This window comes from Haliaeetus albicilla, chromosome 5, assembly GCF_947461875.1.
Source record: "Haliaeetus albicilla chromosome 5, bHalAlb1.1, whole genome shotgun sequence".
In the NCBI taxonomy this organism is placed as follows: Eukaryota; Metazoa; Chordata; class Aves; order Accipitriformes; family Accipitridae; genus Haliaeetus; species Haliaeetus albicilla.
This window is the reverse complement of record NC_091487.1, coordinates 37,176,619-37,199,529: the sequence shown is the minus strand read 5'-3', so window position 1 is coordinate 37,199,529 and position 22,911 is coordinate 37,176,619. Positions and strand designations below refer to the sequence as shown.

The following is a 22,911-nucleotide window of genomic DNA, read 5'->3' as shown; positions in this document are numbered from 1 at the left end:
TAATCATCAGAGACATTTAATTAGGTGTAATCACACAATGAAGTACTAAGCTTCACTCTATTAATACAGTTTACAAGCTTGCATATCACAGGGAGGCATGTGTAGTCTTTAGTGTCTTCCTACTGTGTTTTTCCAATCAAGCCATTAAAACACAACATAAAAAAGCATCTAGACAGAAAACATGCTATGAAAGCAAAATAAACTACACTATTTTAGCAGAATTATCTGCAGTCTACCAGTTACAAATCTTTTTCAGAAAAATACAATCTATTGAACTGGTTTCTGATGGAGAGATGACTGCTGTGTTATAACCAGATAAGGTTTCAGCTTCAGCAGTTTTAAGTGAATGCTTTCTGTTATTAAGAATGCCTTTCTTCCCCCCCCCCCCCCAATCAGTAGATTATCAACCAACAGAAGACATAGAGTCAAAGTTTCAGTGCCTGCTTCCAGGCAGTCTTACAATTTGTATAAATTAAGCATGAGAGTTAATTTTAAAAGTGCAGTAGAAATAATGAAGAATGTTGCTGAAATGCAACCAAATGTGCCATTTGTGGACGTTCCTGTGCCAGTCTTTCTATCTGTCTCTCATATGGAAGTTCTTCTATAAATCAGACAATTTTTATAATCTGACTCTAAATCTTTTTCAGTCCTACTGTGTCAATTTTTGTGATTAGCGGGATCAGTCTTTCACACACCATTGTATATGGTGGGGCACCAGAGGCTCATACGTAACAAAAAAGGTTTTGCGCTCTAGTCTTGGCTCCTTTCCTAATAATTCTTCACAGTCTTTTTTTTTTTTAAATCCCCTCCTATACACATCACTTAACATTTACCTCCATTGAAGTTCATCAGATGGTTTGTCACCCAATCACTCAGTATTTCAATGTCCTTATTTGCAGTTATACTTCATTTCTCTACAAATAATAATTTTCATAATTCTCTAAGACACTACCTGTAAATATCTGTAGAACCTGAAAAAAACAACTGATCTCCTTTTTCCTATATATACACTACCAGTATTCATCTATTCTGACAATTATAAAAAGAATTTTCAGAATTTTTTAATTTTAAGAAAATTTTTTTTAAAAAACACAACTGTTTTTTAAACAAAAGTTTTTTTGTAAAAAAAAAACTGATCTCCTTTTTTCCTATATATACATTACCAGTATTCATCTATTTTGACAATTATAAAAAGAAAGAATTTTCAGAAAGCTATTTACCACAAGATCATACTGTAGATCTCCCTCAAACTCAGTCAAGCCCCTAACCAATTATGACATTATTATTTATGATAGGACAACATTACATTTACTTCATAGATCTCAAAAAAGAGGTCACCGAAATACATTCTCATAGGGTAAATATAATCAAAAAACTTAACATAACAGTTCATATGGAAAATGATTAGGGCTTTTATATAAACACAATTTACTTATATACTTGCCAAAATCTATTTGCTGCTTAATGAAGCTGAGCTATGTTTTCTCCTCTCATTCAGGCTAAGTGAGATCCCATTTAAGAACTGACTTTTCTAGTGAGAACGGAAGCCACTGAAAACATTGCCCAGTATACCAGCTCTGATAAAAGACACAAGAACTGTGTTAGACCAAGTAAGAAGATGCCCCAAGACCTAATTAGGTTTCAGGTGATGACTGGAACAGAGATATGTATTTAGCAAAAATGGAAAATGAAAGCAAGCCAGGAGGAAGTCAGAGAAAATTTGGTTACTATGGCCACAGAGAGAAGCAGAGATATTTTTTATGCTGGAAAGCAACAAGATATTTGAAATCTCTTCTTGTTTGCTTCTAACGTATTTAGTGAAGAAAGATTTAATAGACAAACAGGAGTGCGGTAATAAAAAATCTGATACATATTAGTCTCCTATCTTAAGGGCAACAGCACTGAGAATGCTTAGATGTTGGGTAACCAGAAAGGCTTGAAAGATCAAGAATATACTGGTTTGTCTTGTAAATTAACTTTCAGCTATTTTTCTTTTTTCATCCTACTTCTCTCTTTGCAGGAAAACTACACAACTATTTTGTTTGCTTTGGAAAGTAAATAATAATATTACTAAAATGATTTTCTGTCATTGGCATAGCATTTCAACTTAAATGGATGCACTATCTTCCTACCCTTCCCTTCCCCACACTGCAATATTCCATGATCTGCAAAACATAGGCTAAACTTCTTTTGGATATTCATAAGCCCAAATTTCACAATATAATATAAAACGCATTAGTTTAAATCCTTCTCACATTAAAACAGGAATTAATAACAATGCTTCAGCATCTTCTATATTCAAGACAGCTTGTAAGAGGAAGGTAGCTTGACGAGGTGGTCTCCTCTGTCATTTCTGGAGCCATGCAGTCTCCGAGGCCACAGAGCCTATGAAACATAAGATGGAAGACAGCAGGAAAACAAGAAGTGATAATTCCTATTTTCATATGGAAAGTTAGTGAGTATACTTTTTCATCCAGAGCATCTAGGCATTTGATGTCCTTGCCAGGAAAGCAGAGGAATGCTTGCGATACACTCAGCAGTCCTAATAGTGATCAGAGTTTGATCACTAACAGATGTAAAGAAATTTGGGCCACCCCCAGATACTTGCTAGTGTCTCTTCCAAATCAAAAAAAGTTAAATTGGCCTCTTCAGTGCCAGATGCCAAAAGGAGCGGATGCTCATCTTCCCCTGCCCACGCTGCTTGGCTTACATCATGCACAGCTCTCAAAACAGTACAGAAGCAGCAAGGCAGACAGGAAAACTGGAGTATGTCTGTAATACTGGTAATGACAAGCAACTGCCTGGGCCTAAAAGAAATCCCATCAAATGCCAGGGAACATCCACAAGGGCAGGGCTGAATCCTGTTGTCCAATAATCAGGGAACAGCAATACAGATGCTTTGGATGTCTCTCATTTTACATTCTTTTTGTACAGATGGTTTTTTTTGGTTGAGAGGTCTGTGATTGCAGTAAGTATCCATCATCCACAGAAGATAAGAGAAACAGATGAAAAGCCCCTTCAGTGAGTACTCCCTAAGGAGTTTCTATACAAAAACTTGAGATAGCAATAGCTATAGCATGGAGAACTGTCATGTTCCTCAAGCAAAAAGAGTCTCAAACCTATCAGAGCAGAAACAATCCAAGAGTCAAAACCGATATCCACAACAACTACTGGCTTAATAGGTGGGAAAAAAAAGATCCCACAATAGAAAAGGCATTCTTATGAAACACTCATATTTCGCTGGTGTGAGAGTGTGCCTGGACAGTGGTTCAGGCTTGCACAGCCAAGCTTGGCACCAAAACCCTAGATTCTAAGCCAGAACCCTGTGTAATACAGACTGTGCTTCCCAGAAGAAGGGGGAAAATCAGTTTTAGAAGAAACAAAACTAGCTTAAAACAACAAAAAACTAGTGAGAAGAAAAACTGACCTAACACAACAGATAATGAAATCACAGTCAACTAGAAGCAATATCATATGATACAATTTAATATAATATAATCAGCTGTTGACAAGAACTAAAAGAACAAAGCACAAATGCACGGCATGGGTGGAGAAAGAGCTAAAAGCACATTATGAGTACTGCAAGGGGTGTAAATTTCTAGCTAAGTGACTCTATATATGTGCTTATAGCATGAATGCATACACAGGGACAAACAAAGAAAAGTAATTCTCTGTTTCATGTAATGTTTTTCATGATTTTGTCACATTATCTCACACACAAACCTTTCATTCTTTCCAGCATGGAAACAACAAAACTCTGCAAGATCATTTAAGGATTAATACAGCAAGTAAAAATGCTAAGTTCTTTCTGTCATCTAAACAATGTAATCTACATTTTTTGTGAGTCATATGTAGCTTGAAAAAGAATACTAATCAGTGATTGACTCTGCTAACGCAGGATTTAGAAATTAACTTGTGAAGAAATCTGTGTGTACATCAGGTAAACCTTAATTACAGGGAAATATGACGAGATGTAAAATTTTTCTAGCGTAACACATCCCACTTCTCAATTGTCCTAGCTGGATTCATGGCCATAAAAAAAAGTCTCCTTTATGGAAACCTGAGAACCAAGTAGGAGATCCAAAACTGGAAGTTTATCAGGGATTTCATAACTAAATTAAGACCTCAGAATAGTGTCTATTTTTTGTTACTGGTTGGGACACTTGCAAATGCTTTTAGAAACCTTCTTTTCCTGGCCGCAGGAGCACAATGAAACTGTCTACTGGAGGGTTAGACTCTGAAAGCATGTTAAGAGTTAAAAGACAAGCCCTCAGTTTTAGCCAGTACACAGTCCAGCATGACTAGTAATCTAATCATGGAAGAACATGGGACCATCACACATTGCCTTTAAATCTTTTTCAACTTCTATCTGTAAGCTTTGGAGTCTATGGGGACACTACTTGTTAATACTCATTAGACATTCAATTGACAATATCCTTTTATGTCATGCTACTCAGTAAGAGGTCTTGTGCCATGAGTTAGTAATTTTAATCTGAGAGGTAGAAGAAGGAAAACATTGGCAGAAAAACTGAGAACCAGAATTGTCCTTCCTGCAAGGCAAATAGTAAAGCTTCTTGGTGATTTACCTTTCTCAGTAATGGGATTGGTGGGAGTGCATACTTCAAACATCTTGAGCCTCTTCAAAAAAAACTCTTATTCTGAAAGGTCACTGGAGGGAAATCTATTTTTTGTTTGTGCTGGATCCAGATACACAGAGCAATAACCTCAGCCTTACCACCAAGTTGTGATGCCTCCCATCATAAACCTTGGAGAAACCTGTTGTGGAGACCCTCGGCAAATGCTGATACACTTAGCAGATGGACACCAATACCATGATGAAAGAAAGCAGATTCAGAAGTCTTATGCAAAACTGGGATGACAGCACATCTCTGTTTATGCAATGCATTGTTGATTCTGTAGAAGATGCAAGAAATATTTAAATGCCCTACTGCCTACTAACAAGATACGAAGCCAGTTTTGTGAAGTCTGAATATTTTGAATCACTATTCTGTTCTTATGGACTGTCCACCACAGTACTAATGATTACCTTTCTTTCATTCATGGTTTTTTGATACAGGATCATAAACTGGCACTTGTTGACAAATTGCTACTTATTTTTTCCACACGTTGATAAACATGAAAATGCTTTGAAGGATCAAGGCCAGTATCTCTTGGCTGCACACAGAGAGAGGTTGCATGAGCTTCATCAGCTACTCCTGCCGGCATAACAAACAGATTCTGGCATACAGTATTATGTAGGTATATAACACCACAAGGTCTACAAACAAGATGATCTCCAAGAAAGTATCCGAATAAACTGATTTTATTTGTAATCATTTCAAAGATGCATATTTTTGAAGGCAGAGAGTCCAGCTTTGCTCTGAAATGCAGCTCACTGCTCACTTTGTTCGTAAGATGTTCCTAAATACAACTGTGTGGAAAAGTTAAAATCTCATTAATTCCTCAGTCATCTAGAGCAACTGACCTCTAAGAAGAGTGTTCCTCATTTCCCTTCTGGCTACCTCCCTCTCTCCAACATTTTTTGTAATTTTCTGCTCTTGGATCTTTATCACTGTAGTGTGTTGCCTCACAGACTGAAGACAATCTGAGAGGAGTGTGTTTCAGCTACTCATGAAAAGGATTTTCATATATTAAACTATTAAGGGAACACATACTTCTGAAGAAAAAAAAAAGAGTGCTATCCTATCATTATTCAGGGGAAAAGGTCTTTAGTGTTAAATATAGCCTTTAATACCTGATGCACATGTGCTTTCATTTAAAGACCAAGTATAGAAGAATTATGAGTGTTCTTTGAGGAGCAAAAAGTATGTCTCTGTGTGAAAGGGTGGATAATGGAACTAAAAAAATTCCCATCTTCCTCTAGAGCTGCTTTACATCTAAATTTACAAATCTACAACCAGTACTAAGAAAAATTTCTAATAAGGTTTCTTAAAATTAACTACCAGAGGAGGCAACCATTTAACCTTGTTCTCTACACTGGAATATCTGTCTTGTACCACCCGTATTACAAGAATGAAATACAATGGCAATGTCTTTCTTGTGCATATTACTTTTATCAATTGAACACCTGCTGCCAAATTAATTTCTGGTCTTGAGATGATGAGATGCATGTATATGCCTACATGAAAAGCATATGGGGAAGCACTTAAAAAAACAAAACCAAAACAATTAAATTCCTTTCTGCTGTTGCCTTGAAAATCGTAGCAAACCAAGTATTTTTTTTAGAAATCTGTTAATGAGTGGTCTTTTCATTCACCAAGTCTTCCTCTGGAATAACAATTCTTTACAACTTCATGTATTTCCTTTGTAATGACAGAATGCTGCAATCAAAAGAGCATCTCTCATGGTATTATAAACCATAAGATGCTACTGTTGACATATAAAACTCTCTACAGGCACATCACACCAACTTTCCCGCATCAGTAATAGTCATAAATTGCTCTTTACACTTGAGGCAAACTCCACATTGTAAACAAAATTGTATTTTGTCATGAATATCATTAACTAAAAATAAAGAAATGTTAAGTTTGATGCTATTCTTTTTCTCTGAAATGCAACTACTTTCATTTCCAACCAGAAGATGTTCTTCAAAACCAGTGTTGCCTGATATGCTCACCAGTCCCTACGTACACGAAATTATTTGGTTTAGAAGACCTCTCCTTTAGGCACAATATACTACTACAGTGGATGAGGAGCAAGGCTGAAATCTGCCAATGCATTTTTGCAAGTTTGAAAAGCTCCTTGCTTACAGCATGAATAATTCTGATGAGAATAGAACTCTAGAAAAAGTCAAAACAGTGACGTTTTCTGAGAAGTATGCTGTAATTCCTATATTTACTGTCTTCATCAGTTCCTGCAGTATTTTAAAACCAGCAGGTACTGGAAATGAAGAGCCATTGCTTTAACTGGTGTAGAGAAATTACAGGAATGCAGATGGCAGTACAACCATTTAGGCATTCACTCGGGTTTTCCCCCTCTGAAAGCTTCTCTTATCGACGCGTTGGTCCTGCATCAATAAGAGAAGAAGATCCTGTGATAGAAGACATTTCTACCTTCTACAAAAGCTTTCGGGGGAAACCTGTGATGGTATCTTCATATGGTTACCTGTCGAGTGCTCTCACTTTGGGAACCTACGCACCTATGACAAAAATCTAGGGAAGGTAAGTTAGATCACACTCAATTTCAGACTGATACAGATGCTGAGGAATGGTAGCGGTGATTGGTTCCACACCATTCTTCCTAACCTTGGTAAGGTGCATGAGGGTAGTTAGGGTACATGCTATCACTTCTGCCATAAATACTCTTAATTCATATACCTATAAGCACTCCAGACACTACTTAATTTTGGTAAGCAGGATGCACTGATTACACCCAACACTGACCATATACACTCATTCAAAGAAATAGACACATATATATTCAGGCAATATTCTAGATATGTAAACTATATATGATCTCACAGTACATATATATACATAGTAAAATCACACTCACATGCAAGGATAAATATGTTCTAAACACTCCAGAATGGAAACATCATAAACACATGTTAAAATTTGCTGAGTATTGCAATATAGACAAATAAATTCTCATATATATATATTAGTAATTTAAAAAATAACATGTATAATCATTTAGAAACATGCATTTCATTAATCTTCTAAAGATACTTTTCAACTGGCAGGTATATTAAGGCTTACAGAGTTTTTCCTCTTCCAAAAACTCAGAGATACAGTCTCTGCTTACAATGGTGTTCTACCTAAGATGCAATTACGTGAATTAACAAAATCAATACATCTGTTTTCCTCAAATTATTTTGAGCTGTAAAAGAGGTTAATCTACCACCTTTTCTAGAATATATGGAAACGCTGTCAAAGAGACTTCTTGTTTGTCATACTAATTATTGCTCTCTGCCTGATGAAGTACCCTCCTTTGCCATTTAAGCAAGTAGTTTACTTTGTAAGGACTATCAGAAAACATGAATATTCCAACTCCTGTGAATATAATTCATCAACCTGCCAAGTTAAATCATATATTAAAAACAGAGCTATTCTTCTTGCATATTTCATCAAATTAAACCCCTTAATATTTCATGTTTAAATAAGGGAGGGATAGTTGTGAGGCAAAATAACTGAACCATTGTGCATGGAAGAAGATTGTCCTCTCTAGAAGTAACATTCCAATAATCTCATTTGCTTTCTCTTTTATTTTCTCCTCTCTCCTTTTTCTACTCAAATCTGCTTGGAGAACCTTTCAGAAGTTAGGAATCCCCCTATATTTACCGCAAGGATACTCAGTCTCCCTGTTTGCCAGCTGCTATTCAAAATACATATATACAAAAGAATACTTTTCCATATTTGATACAGATTTGTCCATTATACTCGCTGCTAGTGTGCCTTAGCATCTTCCGGTAGTGCTTTATTTCATGTGAAAAATACCTATTTTATTACAGCTTGAGAAGTTAAATCATTTAAGGTGTGAGAAGTGGGCTGACTTCAGTCACAACCTAAAAAACCCATTACCTGAACAAGACAAGACAGCTACCAGAAACAAGTTAAGGAGGTGATTTTTTCCTAACACTTTAAATAGCTCTGACTTAGAACAATATAATCCTCCCTCCACACTTACATGAGTAACCCATCCTTTGCTGTTTCCTAGGATCTCAAGCATTTAAACACCAGCTGAGTAAGAAAGAGCTGCAAAATCAGAACAGGCCTCCTTGGCAGGGGGGAAACACATTCCTGTGACTACTGATCTTGCCTAATACAGTAAATTCCTAAAAATAAAATTACTTATTTCCCAGCATTCCATTTTTCTTTGTTCACTGAACTCAGTTTGCACAAAGAAGCCAGAAATACCAGCTTCCTTTTCTCCATCTTCAACATTAGCAAAATGTCAGTGGGTTTGGATTTCTTACATTAAAGGAGAAAGATTATGGCTTAGGGTTTTTGTCAGCTTTGTTTTTATAGTTTTGGTGCAGTTCTCTGAACATCATGAAAACATTACATAACACTAATAAGTTTTGAAAAACTTCTTTCTTTCTAATACCAAAGTTTAAATATTGGATCTATCCTAATAAATCCTCACAACTTCACACACTGCAAAGTCATGTCTAGATCAGATGATTATGCAACCACTTCCCTTTACTAGATTTTAAACTACTCTTCACTCTGTTTGCACAACTGAAAATGAGTATATGAAACAGCACAATGGGTTAAGTAATCACAATGAGCAAGCAATATATCAGACTGATTGACTACCAATCAAATAAAGAACCAGCTACACAGACCATGCTACCCGATCTAGGCCAAATTCCCACCTAGTACCCATCTTTTCCTCCACTGAAGAACAAAATTGACACAAATTGCTGCAGCACTTTCCATGAATGGACTCAGCTAAAGTGAGTTTTGTTACAATGCACATTGCGTTGGAGGTAAACTTCAGTATTTTTTGTTGTCACTCCCCAAAACCAAAGAGCTTTTAATGATTCTGAGTACCAATGACTTCATACTATCCCCTTCTTAAGACAGATAATATTGAAAAAAAAGAATGTGCTAATGATCTCAAAAGCAAAAGGACACTACATTTAATCTTTTTTTGTTATGAAAATATAACTCGAAGTTCACAGTAGTCCTGCACCTGTCTTCAGGTAACAAAACAGAAATATGTTGAATTACACAAATTTTTGGCATCAAACAAACCATACTGAAGTAAACTTAAGCTGAAGGTAAACTGTACTTATAAAAATAACAAAAATTATATTTTAGATGCCTAAATATGCATCTAATAACTTTATTTTAGACACTTCCCCCCCATGATACACTTCAAAGCAAGAAATAACATGTCTTTTTAATGTAGCATTTATGTAATTCTCCAAGCAAAGAAATTCAGTGTTGAAAGGCAGTAATACTGTACCTTGATTTCTTCTATTTCATCTGGCACTATCTTGTATGCAGATATAGTCCCACCCAACCTGAAATCAGGAGAAGAAAAATATTCTCTGAAATCAGAAGAAAAATGTTCTCAAAATCAGTAACACAAAGCACAGCATGTTAACAGTGTCATGACTTGTTCCAAAACACAAATATCCCTCCTACCAATTTAGAGGTAAAACCCACCAAGCCCCAAAACAACAGCAAAAAACCTCCTTTCCTTTCTTTATCCAAAGAAAAATCTTCATGTGATTAGTGTAAAGATTAGAAACAAATTGTCTTTCATGAGCCTGAAAAATAAGAATTAGGTCAACCAAGCAGAACTACCATCACCAGGATGTTATTCTTTACATTAACAGTGATCAGTTATCATATTCTATGATTTCTTGTTTGTTGTCTAAGTCATATGGATAAGTTTAAATATTTGAAGCCTGATGTGCTTTGTGCTCAGTATTTCACTAAGCTGCTATACAGTCTCAAATGCATCCAGATGCAATTCTAGAAATTGAAATTTTTTAAGTAGACGTGCATGTACAGACCTCACAAACCACACAGACTCTATGGCTTCCATGTTTGAAAAGTCTCTGGAGTTCATGATTGGTAATAAAAAGTGGGTGATGTGGAATAGTTGGCACTGATGTAGAAAAATAGGGGGGGTTGTTCTACATTGATCTTACTGAACTTACTTGTCTACATCCTGCAAAAGTTTATGGTAAAGAATAGTTCACATACTGAAGATGCATGAATAGCATCTACTGTAAATGGTGGTAAATATTACATTTTCCCCAGAGACGTGAAGACATGGGTTCTTTTAGTTCACGAAGCAGTATCATTGATAGTGACAATTCAGACCTAAAAATATGACTACACTAATGACCTCCCTGCTGGCTCTGCACAGTAACACTAGTCATTTTCTGGGTCCTACAGAAATGGAAATCACGTAAGAAACTATTTATTATAAAGCAGTAGACAGCTATCAAATGTGTTATTTGTATTATCTCCCTATCATTGGAATTCTTCCTTCCAATTGTCAGCATTTCTACACAGATGTATTTCCTTATATTCAATCTTGAAATTATTACATATTGTTTACTCAACCCCAAAAGGGGAGAAGAGAGTAACACAGAAAATACATTAAGATTTACCCCATAAGTCCTGCCTTTCCATCTCTCTACAATTAAGTCACTCTCAGAAATGAATGGTTTGACGGCTTTAAACAGATGAAGTCTACATAGAAGTCAAGTCTGAAGTCCATCACTGCTCCAAGTAATATCAAGTACGATTTCTGAGGTAGAGACAAGGTCCAGACATTACAGCATTCAAATTCATCATGAAAAATTAAGAGTGTAGCAACTGCTCTCTCCTATTTCCTCTACAACTTCCATTGCTGCTAATCATCAATGGAGTTGACAGTTTGAGAACTGAAACTTTTTTTTGCCAGTGCAAGTACAAACATGAGCTTTTATTCTTCACTACACCTGATCTTTGTTCAAATAGCGTTTCCAGGGATAGCTACAAGAAATTGGTTTTAACATCATGACGAAGGATTGCTTCATAATACCGTCACAAGGTATGGCTCAGATCAGTGCATGTTATTGCACATGACCAGTTGTATTGCTCCTGGAATGAGGTCCATAAAAAAAACATTTTTTATTTAGTTCTTTCAGATCCATTCCTGTCCGCGCTCCGGAGTACCAAAAAAACAACTTCATTGATTTTCTAACCTCCAGCAGAAGGGGAGGATGGAGCCTCTGCTGACAGCACTCCACCAGCAGGGAACTCCACCTAGTAGATTTCCTTACTGGCCACCCTCAGCACAACTACTACACACTTTCTTGGAATACATCAGAAAAAAAATTTAAAAAACAAAATAATTGACTCAGTAAACTCATCTGGCTTGCTTAAACCATTAACGAGCATCATTTTCTGCAAATACTTCTGCAAAGTTTTGTGTCAAGAGTTTAACATACTCTGAATCTGCCAAGTTGCAGTCCAAATGGTAGCACATTTTAAGATAAAATGTCAGTTACCACAACTCCACCTTTTGGAAAGATATATTAAAAGTTATGTTACTGGTTAAATAAACAATCCCTCACCTCTAGCTCCATCTCACCATATCTATCTTAATAAATTTTGGATCCTACACTGACATATTTAGCTTGAAAATCCAGACTACATACATAAATAATAACAAATTTGAAACTGAAAGAAGCAGAGACACATAAATATCCAATTCTATAAATGCCTCAGAGCTGAAATGAAGTTTTTAAGGAAGTCTATACTTTCTTTATTTCAGAACATTAGATTTCACTCCATCTTATAACTCCAGGAAGAGAGATCCACCACAACAGATTGCCAGTTAAATCTGGTACTACAGAAGATATAATAAAGACATCTGACTTTGTGTATGAAGTTTGCTTGTGAGTTTCACAGAAGTTTAAAGGCATCACACACACTGGAAGGATCCAGTTAACACAGCCTGAACTCTTCTACTGGCCATAAGTATGACATATGTGGGGAACAGAATTTTTGTTTTTACTATATAATAATGTAGCTATGAGAAAAATGGATTTAAGCTGCCTATTTGGTAGCCTGTGACTAGTGAACAATAACATATAAATAGATTTTAAGAACAGTCCGCTTTTTTCTGGCAAAATGTCTTGATTAGCTTCAATGTCATGCACAAAATATTATGCCATACAATTCACTCGCCAAACAAACTTAAGAGGCAGAACCAATTGTGAAACATGCTGCATACTCTTCATTCAAAAATCATAAATCCCAGTTCATTCCAACCTCATGGTAAACACTCTGAAAATAAATTTGAAAGCACTTAGTTTGGTGTTACCAAATGGCTATTATGAATCTCCCATAGCCAGGTAAGTCCGCAGTATAAGGGACTACACAATGTCTCACACACACACACACAAGTTATGGGGAAAAACCAAAACTATCTGATGAATGGTAAGAAAGAACAGCAAAATCAAGGCAAACTGAAAAATCAATATATTAATTGGTATGTCCAACTTAAGGAAAACTTTATATTTCAAGTATTTCTCTGAATTACATTTAAGTGTCACTATCAACTGTGACCTGTCTGCAAGTTTACTTGTTATTTTTCAAATCCTTGATTTGATCACTGACACCTGAAAGAACAGAGACCAGACAATTACACACACAACGAGATTTCAGCTACAGGATGATACACAGTCTGTGACAGAGGACTTGCACATGGCATGCATCTTTCATTTTCTTGGGAGCAACCTCTCTCTGCAGGTTGGTTTTGTTAGAACATTTTACAGTAACTTTTTTTATCACAGTGTTTCAAGAAGCAATTACACTGTGATCAGGACCAGCTAGCATGAGTACACATTAACTACTGTGGGCTTTGTACACTAGAATATAATGCAGCAAAGTACATGTTAGAAGGGCCAGAATTCAGTTCATCAGGGACCCAATTTTTGTGCAGATTCATTCTTCATCTTTCATACCTTTTAGTTTTATTATAGATTTTATTACATTTTTCTCTAGTTGAACAACACAACATCCAGCATCCTACAATATAAATGCATTTTCTCTCAGAACAAATACACAACCAAGAGCAAAGCTAAATATACAGCCAACTACTCCCAGTAAGCTGAAAAGACAGTCACAAACTTCATCTGTAGATACCTAATGCACAAAGTCTTTCTCTCCCAAACTGCAGCATTTTCATACTATAGCAAGCCACATTAATAGCACCAGCAAGCCACAATAAAATTATTTTAAATACTAGTTATCTTTAATTTTTCACATGTGTATATGTAACAGATAATCTCTGAAAGGTCCCACAATTTATATTCAAATTTCGATAGACATCAGTCTCATCAGGTCTGTATCATACCCAGCATGTAATACAGACACCCCAGTTCTCTAATCCCTTTGCAGAAGAGAGGTGAAATTATTCCTAGATGTAGAAATTAGAGCTGACACAATAAAAACGAAGAACCACACCTTATACTGGGCTAAACTGGTGAACGTCTTTGACGAGAGAATCAGAAAAGATAGGATACAAATTCCATTGAAATAATTAGGAAATAATAAATCTCATATAACTATTTGCACAGGAGTTTGTGAAAGAATAGAAACTTCATGTCTTTTATAGGGAAACTATTTCAGGAAAAAAGTGCATCTCAGGTTGACACATAATGCATACGCTAGGTTTGCAGGAAGTTCAAAAAAAGGATTCACGAGAATGTGGAAAGCAAGGTTTCTATAGCAACCTAAAAAATTAGCAAAATATAGGAAATAAACCAAAGTGAGGCCAATACAGTTGTACTGGAACAGATGGAAGCTTTACTATTTCACAAATTAAAGCAGAGTATCACTGAAGAGGGAAAACCTGAACTTCATCCAAGTTAAGGAGAGTTAAAAACCAGGAAGAACTGTGCTCAAATGGAGGCAAGAAACAATGAACTACAGCCCAAAAGGGAAGAGAACTTGAGAAGATAAAAATTAGAGAGAAATAAATTACAACTGTTATAACAATAAACTATTCATTATTTTAGTAAGTTACCCTTTTATGACCTGTTTGCTGTATGTTTCAATATGTTATCTAAACCAGAAATTTAATTTCTCATTTTTAAAACATTTGTTCTGGATATAAGGTTAAAATTATCACAGTGTTATTTTCCATGTAGTTGCAAGTTGGACTTCTGACTGGTTTTCCCCTGTGCCCCTGTATATATGCATGTGCTGATGGACTCCCTGGGTTATTATTGCATAGCTACATCATGTGCAAGGCACTTGTGCACTTGGACTGAATCAATACTGGTTCGCTTTTATAATTTGAATTCTGACCAAAGATATGAATATAGTCTTTGTATACAGTTCCACATTCTGTGACTGCCATAAGAAGCTGAGCTATTGATTCATCCGTTAACTTAATAAATGAGTCATACTGAATGCAATGAAGTCAATTTTCTAAAAATAGCTTGTAGCCAGCTTGGCTGCTGTCATCTGCTGAAGTTCTCCAATGCCACTTTAATTAACATTAATCTTTCTTCAGATGGATCACTGTCTAAATGATATCAAGTTGTCACTAAACTCCCAGTGAAACTCCACTTCATCTTTAAATGAAAGAAAAACTCAAAATCCTCTCCTCAATTTTTTTTTTTCCAGTTCTATCTCATAAATATATGTTAGCTACCACCAGAATACTCTACCTTTTGACTGATTTATAAACCAAGCAGAATATTCAAGAGAGACTGTGCTCGTGAGCAGATCAAATGACTAGGAGCCAGACTGGCTATTTCCAATTCTAAGGGCACGTTTACTTTATGCCAGGCTAATGAATGAATACATGTTACGATACTACTCCTGCCAGAGCAAACTGACCAAGACAGCATTTTTAGCTTACTTAACCAGGCTAGCTTAATGTTGACTCATGAGACATCAGCAAATCACCTTGCCTTGGATCCTCACATACAGCCAAAACTTCACAGAGTATTCCAGGGAACGAGGTAGCGGAATTGCATTTCAAAGCAACTTCTTGTAAGAGCGTATATTAAAAGCAGACACAAAGCTACTTTAATTGATACTAGTTTCTACTGACCTTTAAGAAACTGTTAAAGCACCCTGAAGGGAGGTAGTAAGAAGACATGCTATTTTGGGCTCACTTCCTACACAACAGAACACTGGCAGCTAGAGCAAGCTGGACTGCAGCTCCTATCGCTGGCTGCATGCCAGCAACGAATTGTGCAAAACAACTTGCAAAGTGCTTTGTGACCACAGTTTTACTTACTCTAAGGTGTAGAATTCTGTGATGAAGATCCACCCCATGTTTTTTGTGTGGCTTCAGCCCAGCCGGTAACAAAGGACCACGCAGCCGCCTGCTCACTTCTCCCGCCCCACTCTGGTGGGATGGGGAGGAGAATCAGAAAGGAGAAAAGAAGAAAAACCAGAAACCTCGAGGGTTGAAATACGGGCAGTTTACTGGGACAACACAAGAAGAGAAGTTACAACAACGGTACTAATAAAAGAATATACAAAACAAGTGATGCACAGCGCAACTGCTCACCACCTGGAACCCGATGCTCCGCCACCTCCCCCACGGAAAGTCGAGCGAGCTCGCCCAGCCCGCTCCCGATTTATATACTGGGCATGATGGCACATGGTATGGAACAGCTCCTGGGCTAGTTCAGGTCAGCTGTCCCGGCTGTGCCACCCCCACCTCCCAGGTTCCCATAAAAATTAACTCTATCCCAGCTGAACCCAGGACAGTTTCTCTTTGCTTTTTTTAATGGATTCAATAATTAGATCCTTGAAAACTTAACTTCCCCCACCACCAATCTTAGGCTAACTTTGACAGGAATACTCAAAAATCTCACAGAAATAAAATGATTGCAGACATGCCCTCTATCAGTTCATGTCTCTCATGAACAACAACTCTGGGATTAAGACATCAAAATTACAGGATTCTCCTTCTGCCTCACCATGTCCCAAAGATCTATTGTGCACACAAAAAAATAAAGGCGGGGGGGGGGGAATGACACGAAAATAAAATTATTGCAATGTTTTAAAATTTTTATTCCCTACCTTATTACTGTTTCAAGAGTAACAAAAGTATAAGAACACACTTTTCACTGCTTTCTAGCTTTTTTTTCTAAACCAAAAAAACAAACTACATAAACCCATCATTTTTATCGAGGAAAAATAATGTTATTTTTCTCGTTCACCCTTCAAAGTTTTTTGTTGGTTTTTTTTTTACATTACTACAGGAAAAGCAGGAATAAATTAAAAGAGGCTAGCTTTTCAGGCACCTTCAGCAGGAAAATACACTCGCCACAACAATCCGTTATTGCAACAAGGATCTTTGTCCTCAATATATGTCAGGAACCAGGGACGAGGTCATATGTACGTCATTTGGCAATCACATGACCAGGAGCTGCTCTCATAGAATCATAGAATGGTTTGGGTTGGAAGGGACCTTAAAGATCATCTAGTTCCAACGCCCCTCCCATGGGCAGGGACAACTTCCACTAGACCAGGCTGCTCAAAGCCCCATCCAACCCGGCCTTGAACACTTGCAGGGATGGGGCATCCACAGCCTCTCTGGGCAACCTGTTCCAGTGTCTCAACGCCCTCACAGTAAAGAATTTCTTCCTTATAGCTAATCTAAATCTACCATCTTTCACTTTAAAAAAATTACCCCTCATCCTATCACTACATGCCCCTGTAAAAGTCCCTCCCCATCTTTCACATAGGCCCCCTGTAAGCACTGGAAGGCTGCTATAAGGTCTCCCTGGAGCCTTCTCTTCTCCAGGCTGTACAACCTCAACTCTCTCAACCTGTCTTCATAGGAGAGGTGCTCCACCCCTCTGATCATCTTCATGGCCCTCCTCCGGACTCGCTCCAACAGCTCCATGTCCTTCTTATGTTGAGGGCCCCAGAGCTGAACATAGTCCTCCAGCTGGGGTCTCACCAGACCAGAGCAGAGGGGCCCTCAACCTGCTAGCCACACTTCTTTTGATGCAGCCCAGAATACAATTGGCTTTCTGGGCTGCAAGCGCATGTTGGCAGGTGATGTTGAGCTTCTCGTCAACCAAGATCCCCAAGTCCTTCTGCTCAGGGCTGCTCTCAATCCACTCATTGCCCAGCCTGTTGTATTTGTGCTTGGGATTACCCTGACCCATGTGCAGGACCTTGCTCTTGACCTTGTTGAACCTCATGAGGTTTGTTTGGGCGCACCTCTCAAGCCTGTCAAGGTCCCTCTGGATGGCATCCCTTCCCTCCAGCGTGTCAACCGCACCACTGAGCTTGGGGTCATCAGCAAACTTTGTGAGGGTGCATTCAATTCCACTGTCCACGTCACCAACAAAGATGTTAAACAGTGCTGGTCCCAATATCAACCCCTGAGGAACACCACTCATCAACGGTCTCCACTCAGCCATCGAGTCGTTGAGTGCAACCACCCAGCCAATTCCTTATCCACCCAGTGGCCCATCTGTCAAATCCAGGTATCTCTGATTTAGAGACAAGGATGTCGTGCAGGACAGCGTCAAACGCTTTGCACAAGTCCACGTAGATGACATCTGTTGCTCTTCCCTTATCCACCAACGCTGTAACCCCATCATAGAAGGCCACCAGATTTCTCAGGCACGATTTGCCCTTAGTGAAGCCATGTTGACTGTCACCAATCACCTCCTTATTTTCCATGGGCCTTAGCAAAGTTTCCAGGAGGATCTGCTCCATGATCTTGCTGGGCACAGAGGGGAGACTGACTGGCCTGTAGTTCCCTGGTCCTTCCTTTTCTCCCTTTTTAAAAATGGGAGTTATGTTTCCCCTTCTCCAGTCAGTGGGAACTTCCCCGGACTGCCATGACCTCTCAAGTATGATGGATAATGGCTTAGCCACTTCATCCGCCAGTTCCCTCAGGACCTGCAGATGCACCTCATCAGGTCCCATGGACTTGTGCACCTTCAGGTTCCTTAGATGGTCTTGAGCCTGATCTTCTCCTACAGTGACCAGTTCTTCATTCTCCCAGTCCCTGCCTTTGCCTTCTGCGACTTGGGCAAATCCCAGTCTAATCCCAGGCTGCTCGGATAATTTCTCCGTATTCTTCCCAGGCTACCTGCCCTTGCTTCCATCCTCTGTAGGCTTCATTTTGTGTTTGAGTTTGTCCAGGAGCTCCTTGTTCATCCACACAGGCCCCCTGGCATTTTTGCCTGACTTCCTCTTTGTTGGGATGCATCGCTCCTGAGCTTGGAGGAGGTGACCCTTGAATATTAACCAGCTTTCTTGGGCCCCTCGTCCCTCCAGGGCTGTATCCCATGGTACTCTACCAAGCAGATTCCTGAAGAGGCCAAAGTCTGCTCTCCTGAAGCACAGGGTAGCAAGCTTGCTGTGCGCCCTCCTCACTACCCTAAGGATCTTGGATTCCACCATTTCATGGTCACTGCAGCCAAGGCTGCCCTCGAGCTTCACATTCCCCAACAGCCTCTCCTGTTGGTGAGAACAAAGTCCAGCATAGCACCTCTCCTCATTGGCTCCTCCATCACTTGGAGAAGGAAGTTGTCATCAATGCATTCCAGGAACCTCCTGGATTGTTTATGCCCTGTCGTGTGGTCCCTCCAACAGGTATTGGGGTGGTTGAAGTCCCCCATGAGGACCAGGGCTTGTGAATGTCAGGCTGCTCCTATCTGTCTATAGAGGGCCTCATCCTCTCGGTCTTGCTGGTTGGGTGGCCTGTAGCAGACCCCCACCACAATACCACCTGTCCGTGCCCTCTCTTTAATCCTGACCCATAGGCTCTCGGTCTGCTCCTCATCCATCCCCAGGCAGAGCTCCATGCACTCCAGCTGGTCATTGACATAGAGGGCAACACCCCTTCCGTGTCCCCTGCCTGTCCTTCCTAAAGAGCCTGTATCCTTCCATTCCAACACGTCAGTCATAGGAGTCATCCTACCAGGTCTCCATGATGCCAATAAGATCACAGCCCTGCAGGCATGCGCATGTCTCTAACTCTTCTTGTTTATTCCCCATGATACGTGCATTTGCATAGAGGCATTTAAATTGGGCCCCTGATGAACATGACTTACTGGCTAGAGCAGCTAGAATTCCTTTGTGCTGCTGTTCAGGTGCTCTCCAGCTGACCCATGATCCCTCTCCATGCTCTGGGCATCTATTGCTGGTACTGGCATCAAACTGGTAGGAGTGGGATGGATTGAGGTTCGCCTCCATGGTAACTTTAGTTTAAAGCCCTCTTCACCAGCTTGGCAAGCCTATGACTGAAGATGCTCTTCCCCTTCTCTGACAGATGGACCCCTTTTAGCAGAATGATTTATTTAATTTGGGGGGAGGAGGGGTGGAATTGGCACTGGTATGACAAAGTATATAAACTTAAAAGACACCTCTATATAGTTACCAAAAGCCACATCAGTTCAGGACTCAGTGTAGTTTTCTAGGGAGTATCTTTGGTTTAACTCAGTGCATGGGGCATACCTTTATATGACAGTTTGGGGTACTATTGCTGCCAGCCAAAAGACAGATCTATAGACTGCCACCTCTTGAAAATGTTTATCAGCTTACTTATTGCCTAATAAAGACACAGAAGGGCAGCTGGGAAGGCAACATGCCTGCAGGCACTGGCCCCCAAAAGAAACAAAATGGATGAAGAGGATGCTAAAATACATGGACTTTTCAGTGGTGCAATGTTACTACTTTTTACTCACAGCATGAAGAGAGGTAGGAAAAAGTAGGAGGAACGCTGAACTTCCATGACAGAGCAAAAAGTATTTAAGTTTTAATTTTCACTAAACAAATTCATTAATAATTGTTCAAAAGTCTTATCATTAATAATTGTATGCTTCACAGCAAGGGTATGAAGCATGCAGACAGCAAACATTTTAAGACCTTTGAATAGAATGAAATTAAATACAAGCAATATGGATATTTATAACTTCAAAATTCTTTTAGGACTTTAGCATTTAACTGCGTCAGACAATGTAGCATGCAGAACAAACACTACACCAAATATTTCATGGTTTGCAATAGCCTAGTTCCACCAGATTGTAACAAATGAGAGAGGCGCTGCATCTGAAATGGGCTGAGAACAAAATACCAAAGACCAATTCTGCACTCAGAATTTTCATTACAGATTCAAAATTTTACTTCTAATTAAAACTGACTTTTAAAGTCTTCCCAAATGCCAGCAGAATCTGAAAACAATCTTGCCATGTGGATCAACAGCAAAAAGCCCACTTCTGTGCGGGATGCACAGCGTGTTTATAGTGCAGAGGAATGATTGTACTCTGCTCCATCTGATTGGTAATCTAACTATGGAAATCATACATTAAATCAAAGAGACAGAAATGTCAGCTAAATTTAAGTAAAAATGTGTTCAGTGACTTTGAAAGTTCCCACCGGGGCATCAGATGCTTGACCAGCCAGCTCATTAAACAACATGAGCAAGATTTGAAATTTCCTGAGAGAAAAAATATGCAGAAGCAGACAAAAATCATTATCATGAAAACAGTCAAATTCTCACCATTTAGACAAAGAAATGTATATTTAATATCCATGTTGGGATTTAGTTGGTAGACTGAGGACTTCAAAATACTGTATGAAGAGAAGTATTTATAGTAAGTGCCAAGACAATAATAAATGTTTATCTTACTTTGTCCTATAGGAAATACTATTGTAGGGCAAAGTAGGTACTTGCATTTTTTCCAGATAGTGTAGGACAGATACAGAGCATTTGCATATATATTGCTAGCAATTGCCTGTCACAAAATCCTCACCCATCTCAAGTGAAAGCAAAATTTTGGGGTGCCTGAGAGTGACCTTTTGCCTACCTTGGGAGGCACTGCAAATTACAGGATTTAGGCAATATGATAAGGATTGCAATGGTCTGCCTAGAAAGGAAAGATTCCACTGGTAAATTACCATAACAACTTGTAGAAACCCATACAGGTGGATAAAACTATTTTTGCTGATGCTCTATCATTTCAGTTGAGCTCTGTTTACTTCTATCCAAATGTACAAGAGAGACCATCTGAATCACATGTTAAGAAAAATAAGATTCCTCCTAGGAGAATAAGTTGACCCATAGTTAGTAGAAACAGTAAGGCTTATTTTTTTATAAATTAACATTGGCCAGCTCCCCTACAGACTTTTAGTATCCAACAAAAGATGGATTTGAAAATTATGGCCTTCCAACATGAATGCTTCAGTTTTTTACTGTGTATATGCTTCTCACACCCCACTACAATACCATAATTTTCTTCCCAATAACTTTAGTGTATATTTCCCTTGCATTTCTCAGACACTCAAGCATATGCATATGCTTAACACGTGCTTGTGAAGCATGCTTAGACACACGAAGTCCATGTGCATGCTTATGCCAAGGCTAATTAATATTAAATGTTTATTTTAAAAAGAGAGGAAGTTTGGCTGAGGTATGTAAAACCAGAAAATGGAATAATGGAAACACAGGCATCCCTGATGTTGGAGTATAAGCTGGAATGAACTGCAGACCACAGGTTGAAAAGAGCAATCAGTGTACTTTCTGTGGTCAAGCAAAAAGGCATCCAGAAAATCTCTTCATTCTGAAAAACACCAGTAAGGACTAAAGGTGAGAGCAGGATGACTCAAACTTGGGAAGAATAAAATGTGGAGAATATGTGGAAATGGTCTGATCATTCCAGATTCTAGATCAAATTCATTCTTTACAATTTAAATCACAGGGCTTATGGAAGACTGTCAGAACTTTTATATAACTGGTTTAAAAAAAAAAAAATCCTACAATTCTGAAATTACAGGAATGATAGATGAGGCTCCAAGACAAGCAGCATCCAGAAGGGCTACCACACAAGTTCACACAATAGTTCACATTCCCAAAGCTCTAATGTCTCATTTCTTTCCACCACATTCCAGAGAGATACAAAGTATGAATATAATCCAGTATACAATTAACAGCAGTCTTGCTATGTCTGTATTTCTCCAGACAGTTAAATTCAGAGGCAGAATTTGCTCTTGTTTTTCTTTGTCCTTAATACATTAGTGTGTTTGCACATACATACATATACTGCCATGTGTGGCCTAAAATGGATAACTAAATTGTGTTTAAAATAGTGACTTGACTCAACTGGGATTTTTTAGTGTATGCTCTGTGTTGGGAAATGTGAAAGGCAAAAAAAAAAAAAAAAAATCTGTTCAGCCACAGAATGGAGTCATATGAATAAAACAACTCCATAGTTGATCCATCCCTCTTCATACCTTGGAGGAACTTTCTATAGACAAATAGCACTACTGACAATGCTGAAAGTGAGATTTTGTTGCACGTCTCACATAGTTATCTCCATTCCAGATAATTTACAGTTATTTTTGAAGCCATCATCCATACGTTACAGCTGTAAAATACTTCTGTAAGGTTCAAACTCAAGTTATTGAAAAAAATTTCTTTGGTTTTATTATATTA

The 22,911-nt window shown here is 38.4% G+C and overlaps 1 protein-coding gene across 11 annotated transcripts in view; it reads right to left on the bottom strand.

Moving 5' to 3' along the window:
- The window catches only part of GPHN (gephyrin), a 312,924-nt gene that overhangs the window by 176,814 nt on the left and 113,199 nt on the right, over positions 1 to 22,911 (bottom strand). For all 11 annotated transcript variants that reach the window (XM_069784153.1, XM_069784156.1, XM_069784161.1 and 8 more), the window contains exon 3: positions 9,937 to 9,994. In XM_069784153.1, the coding sequence (XP_069640254.1) occupies positions 9,937 to 9,994 (58 nt within the window). The remainder of the gene's footprint in view (positions 1 to 9,936; positions 9,995 to 22,911) is intronic.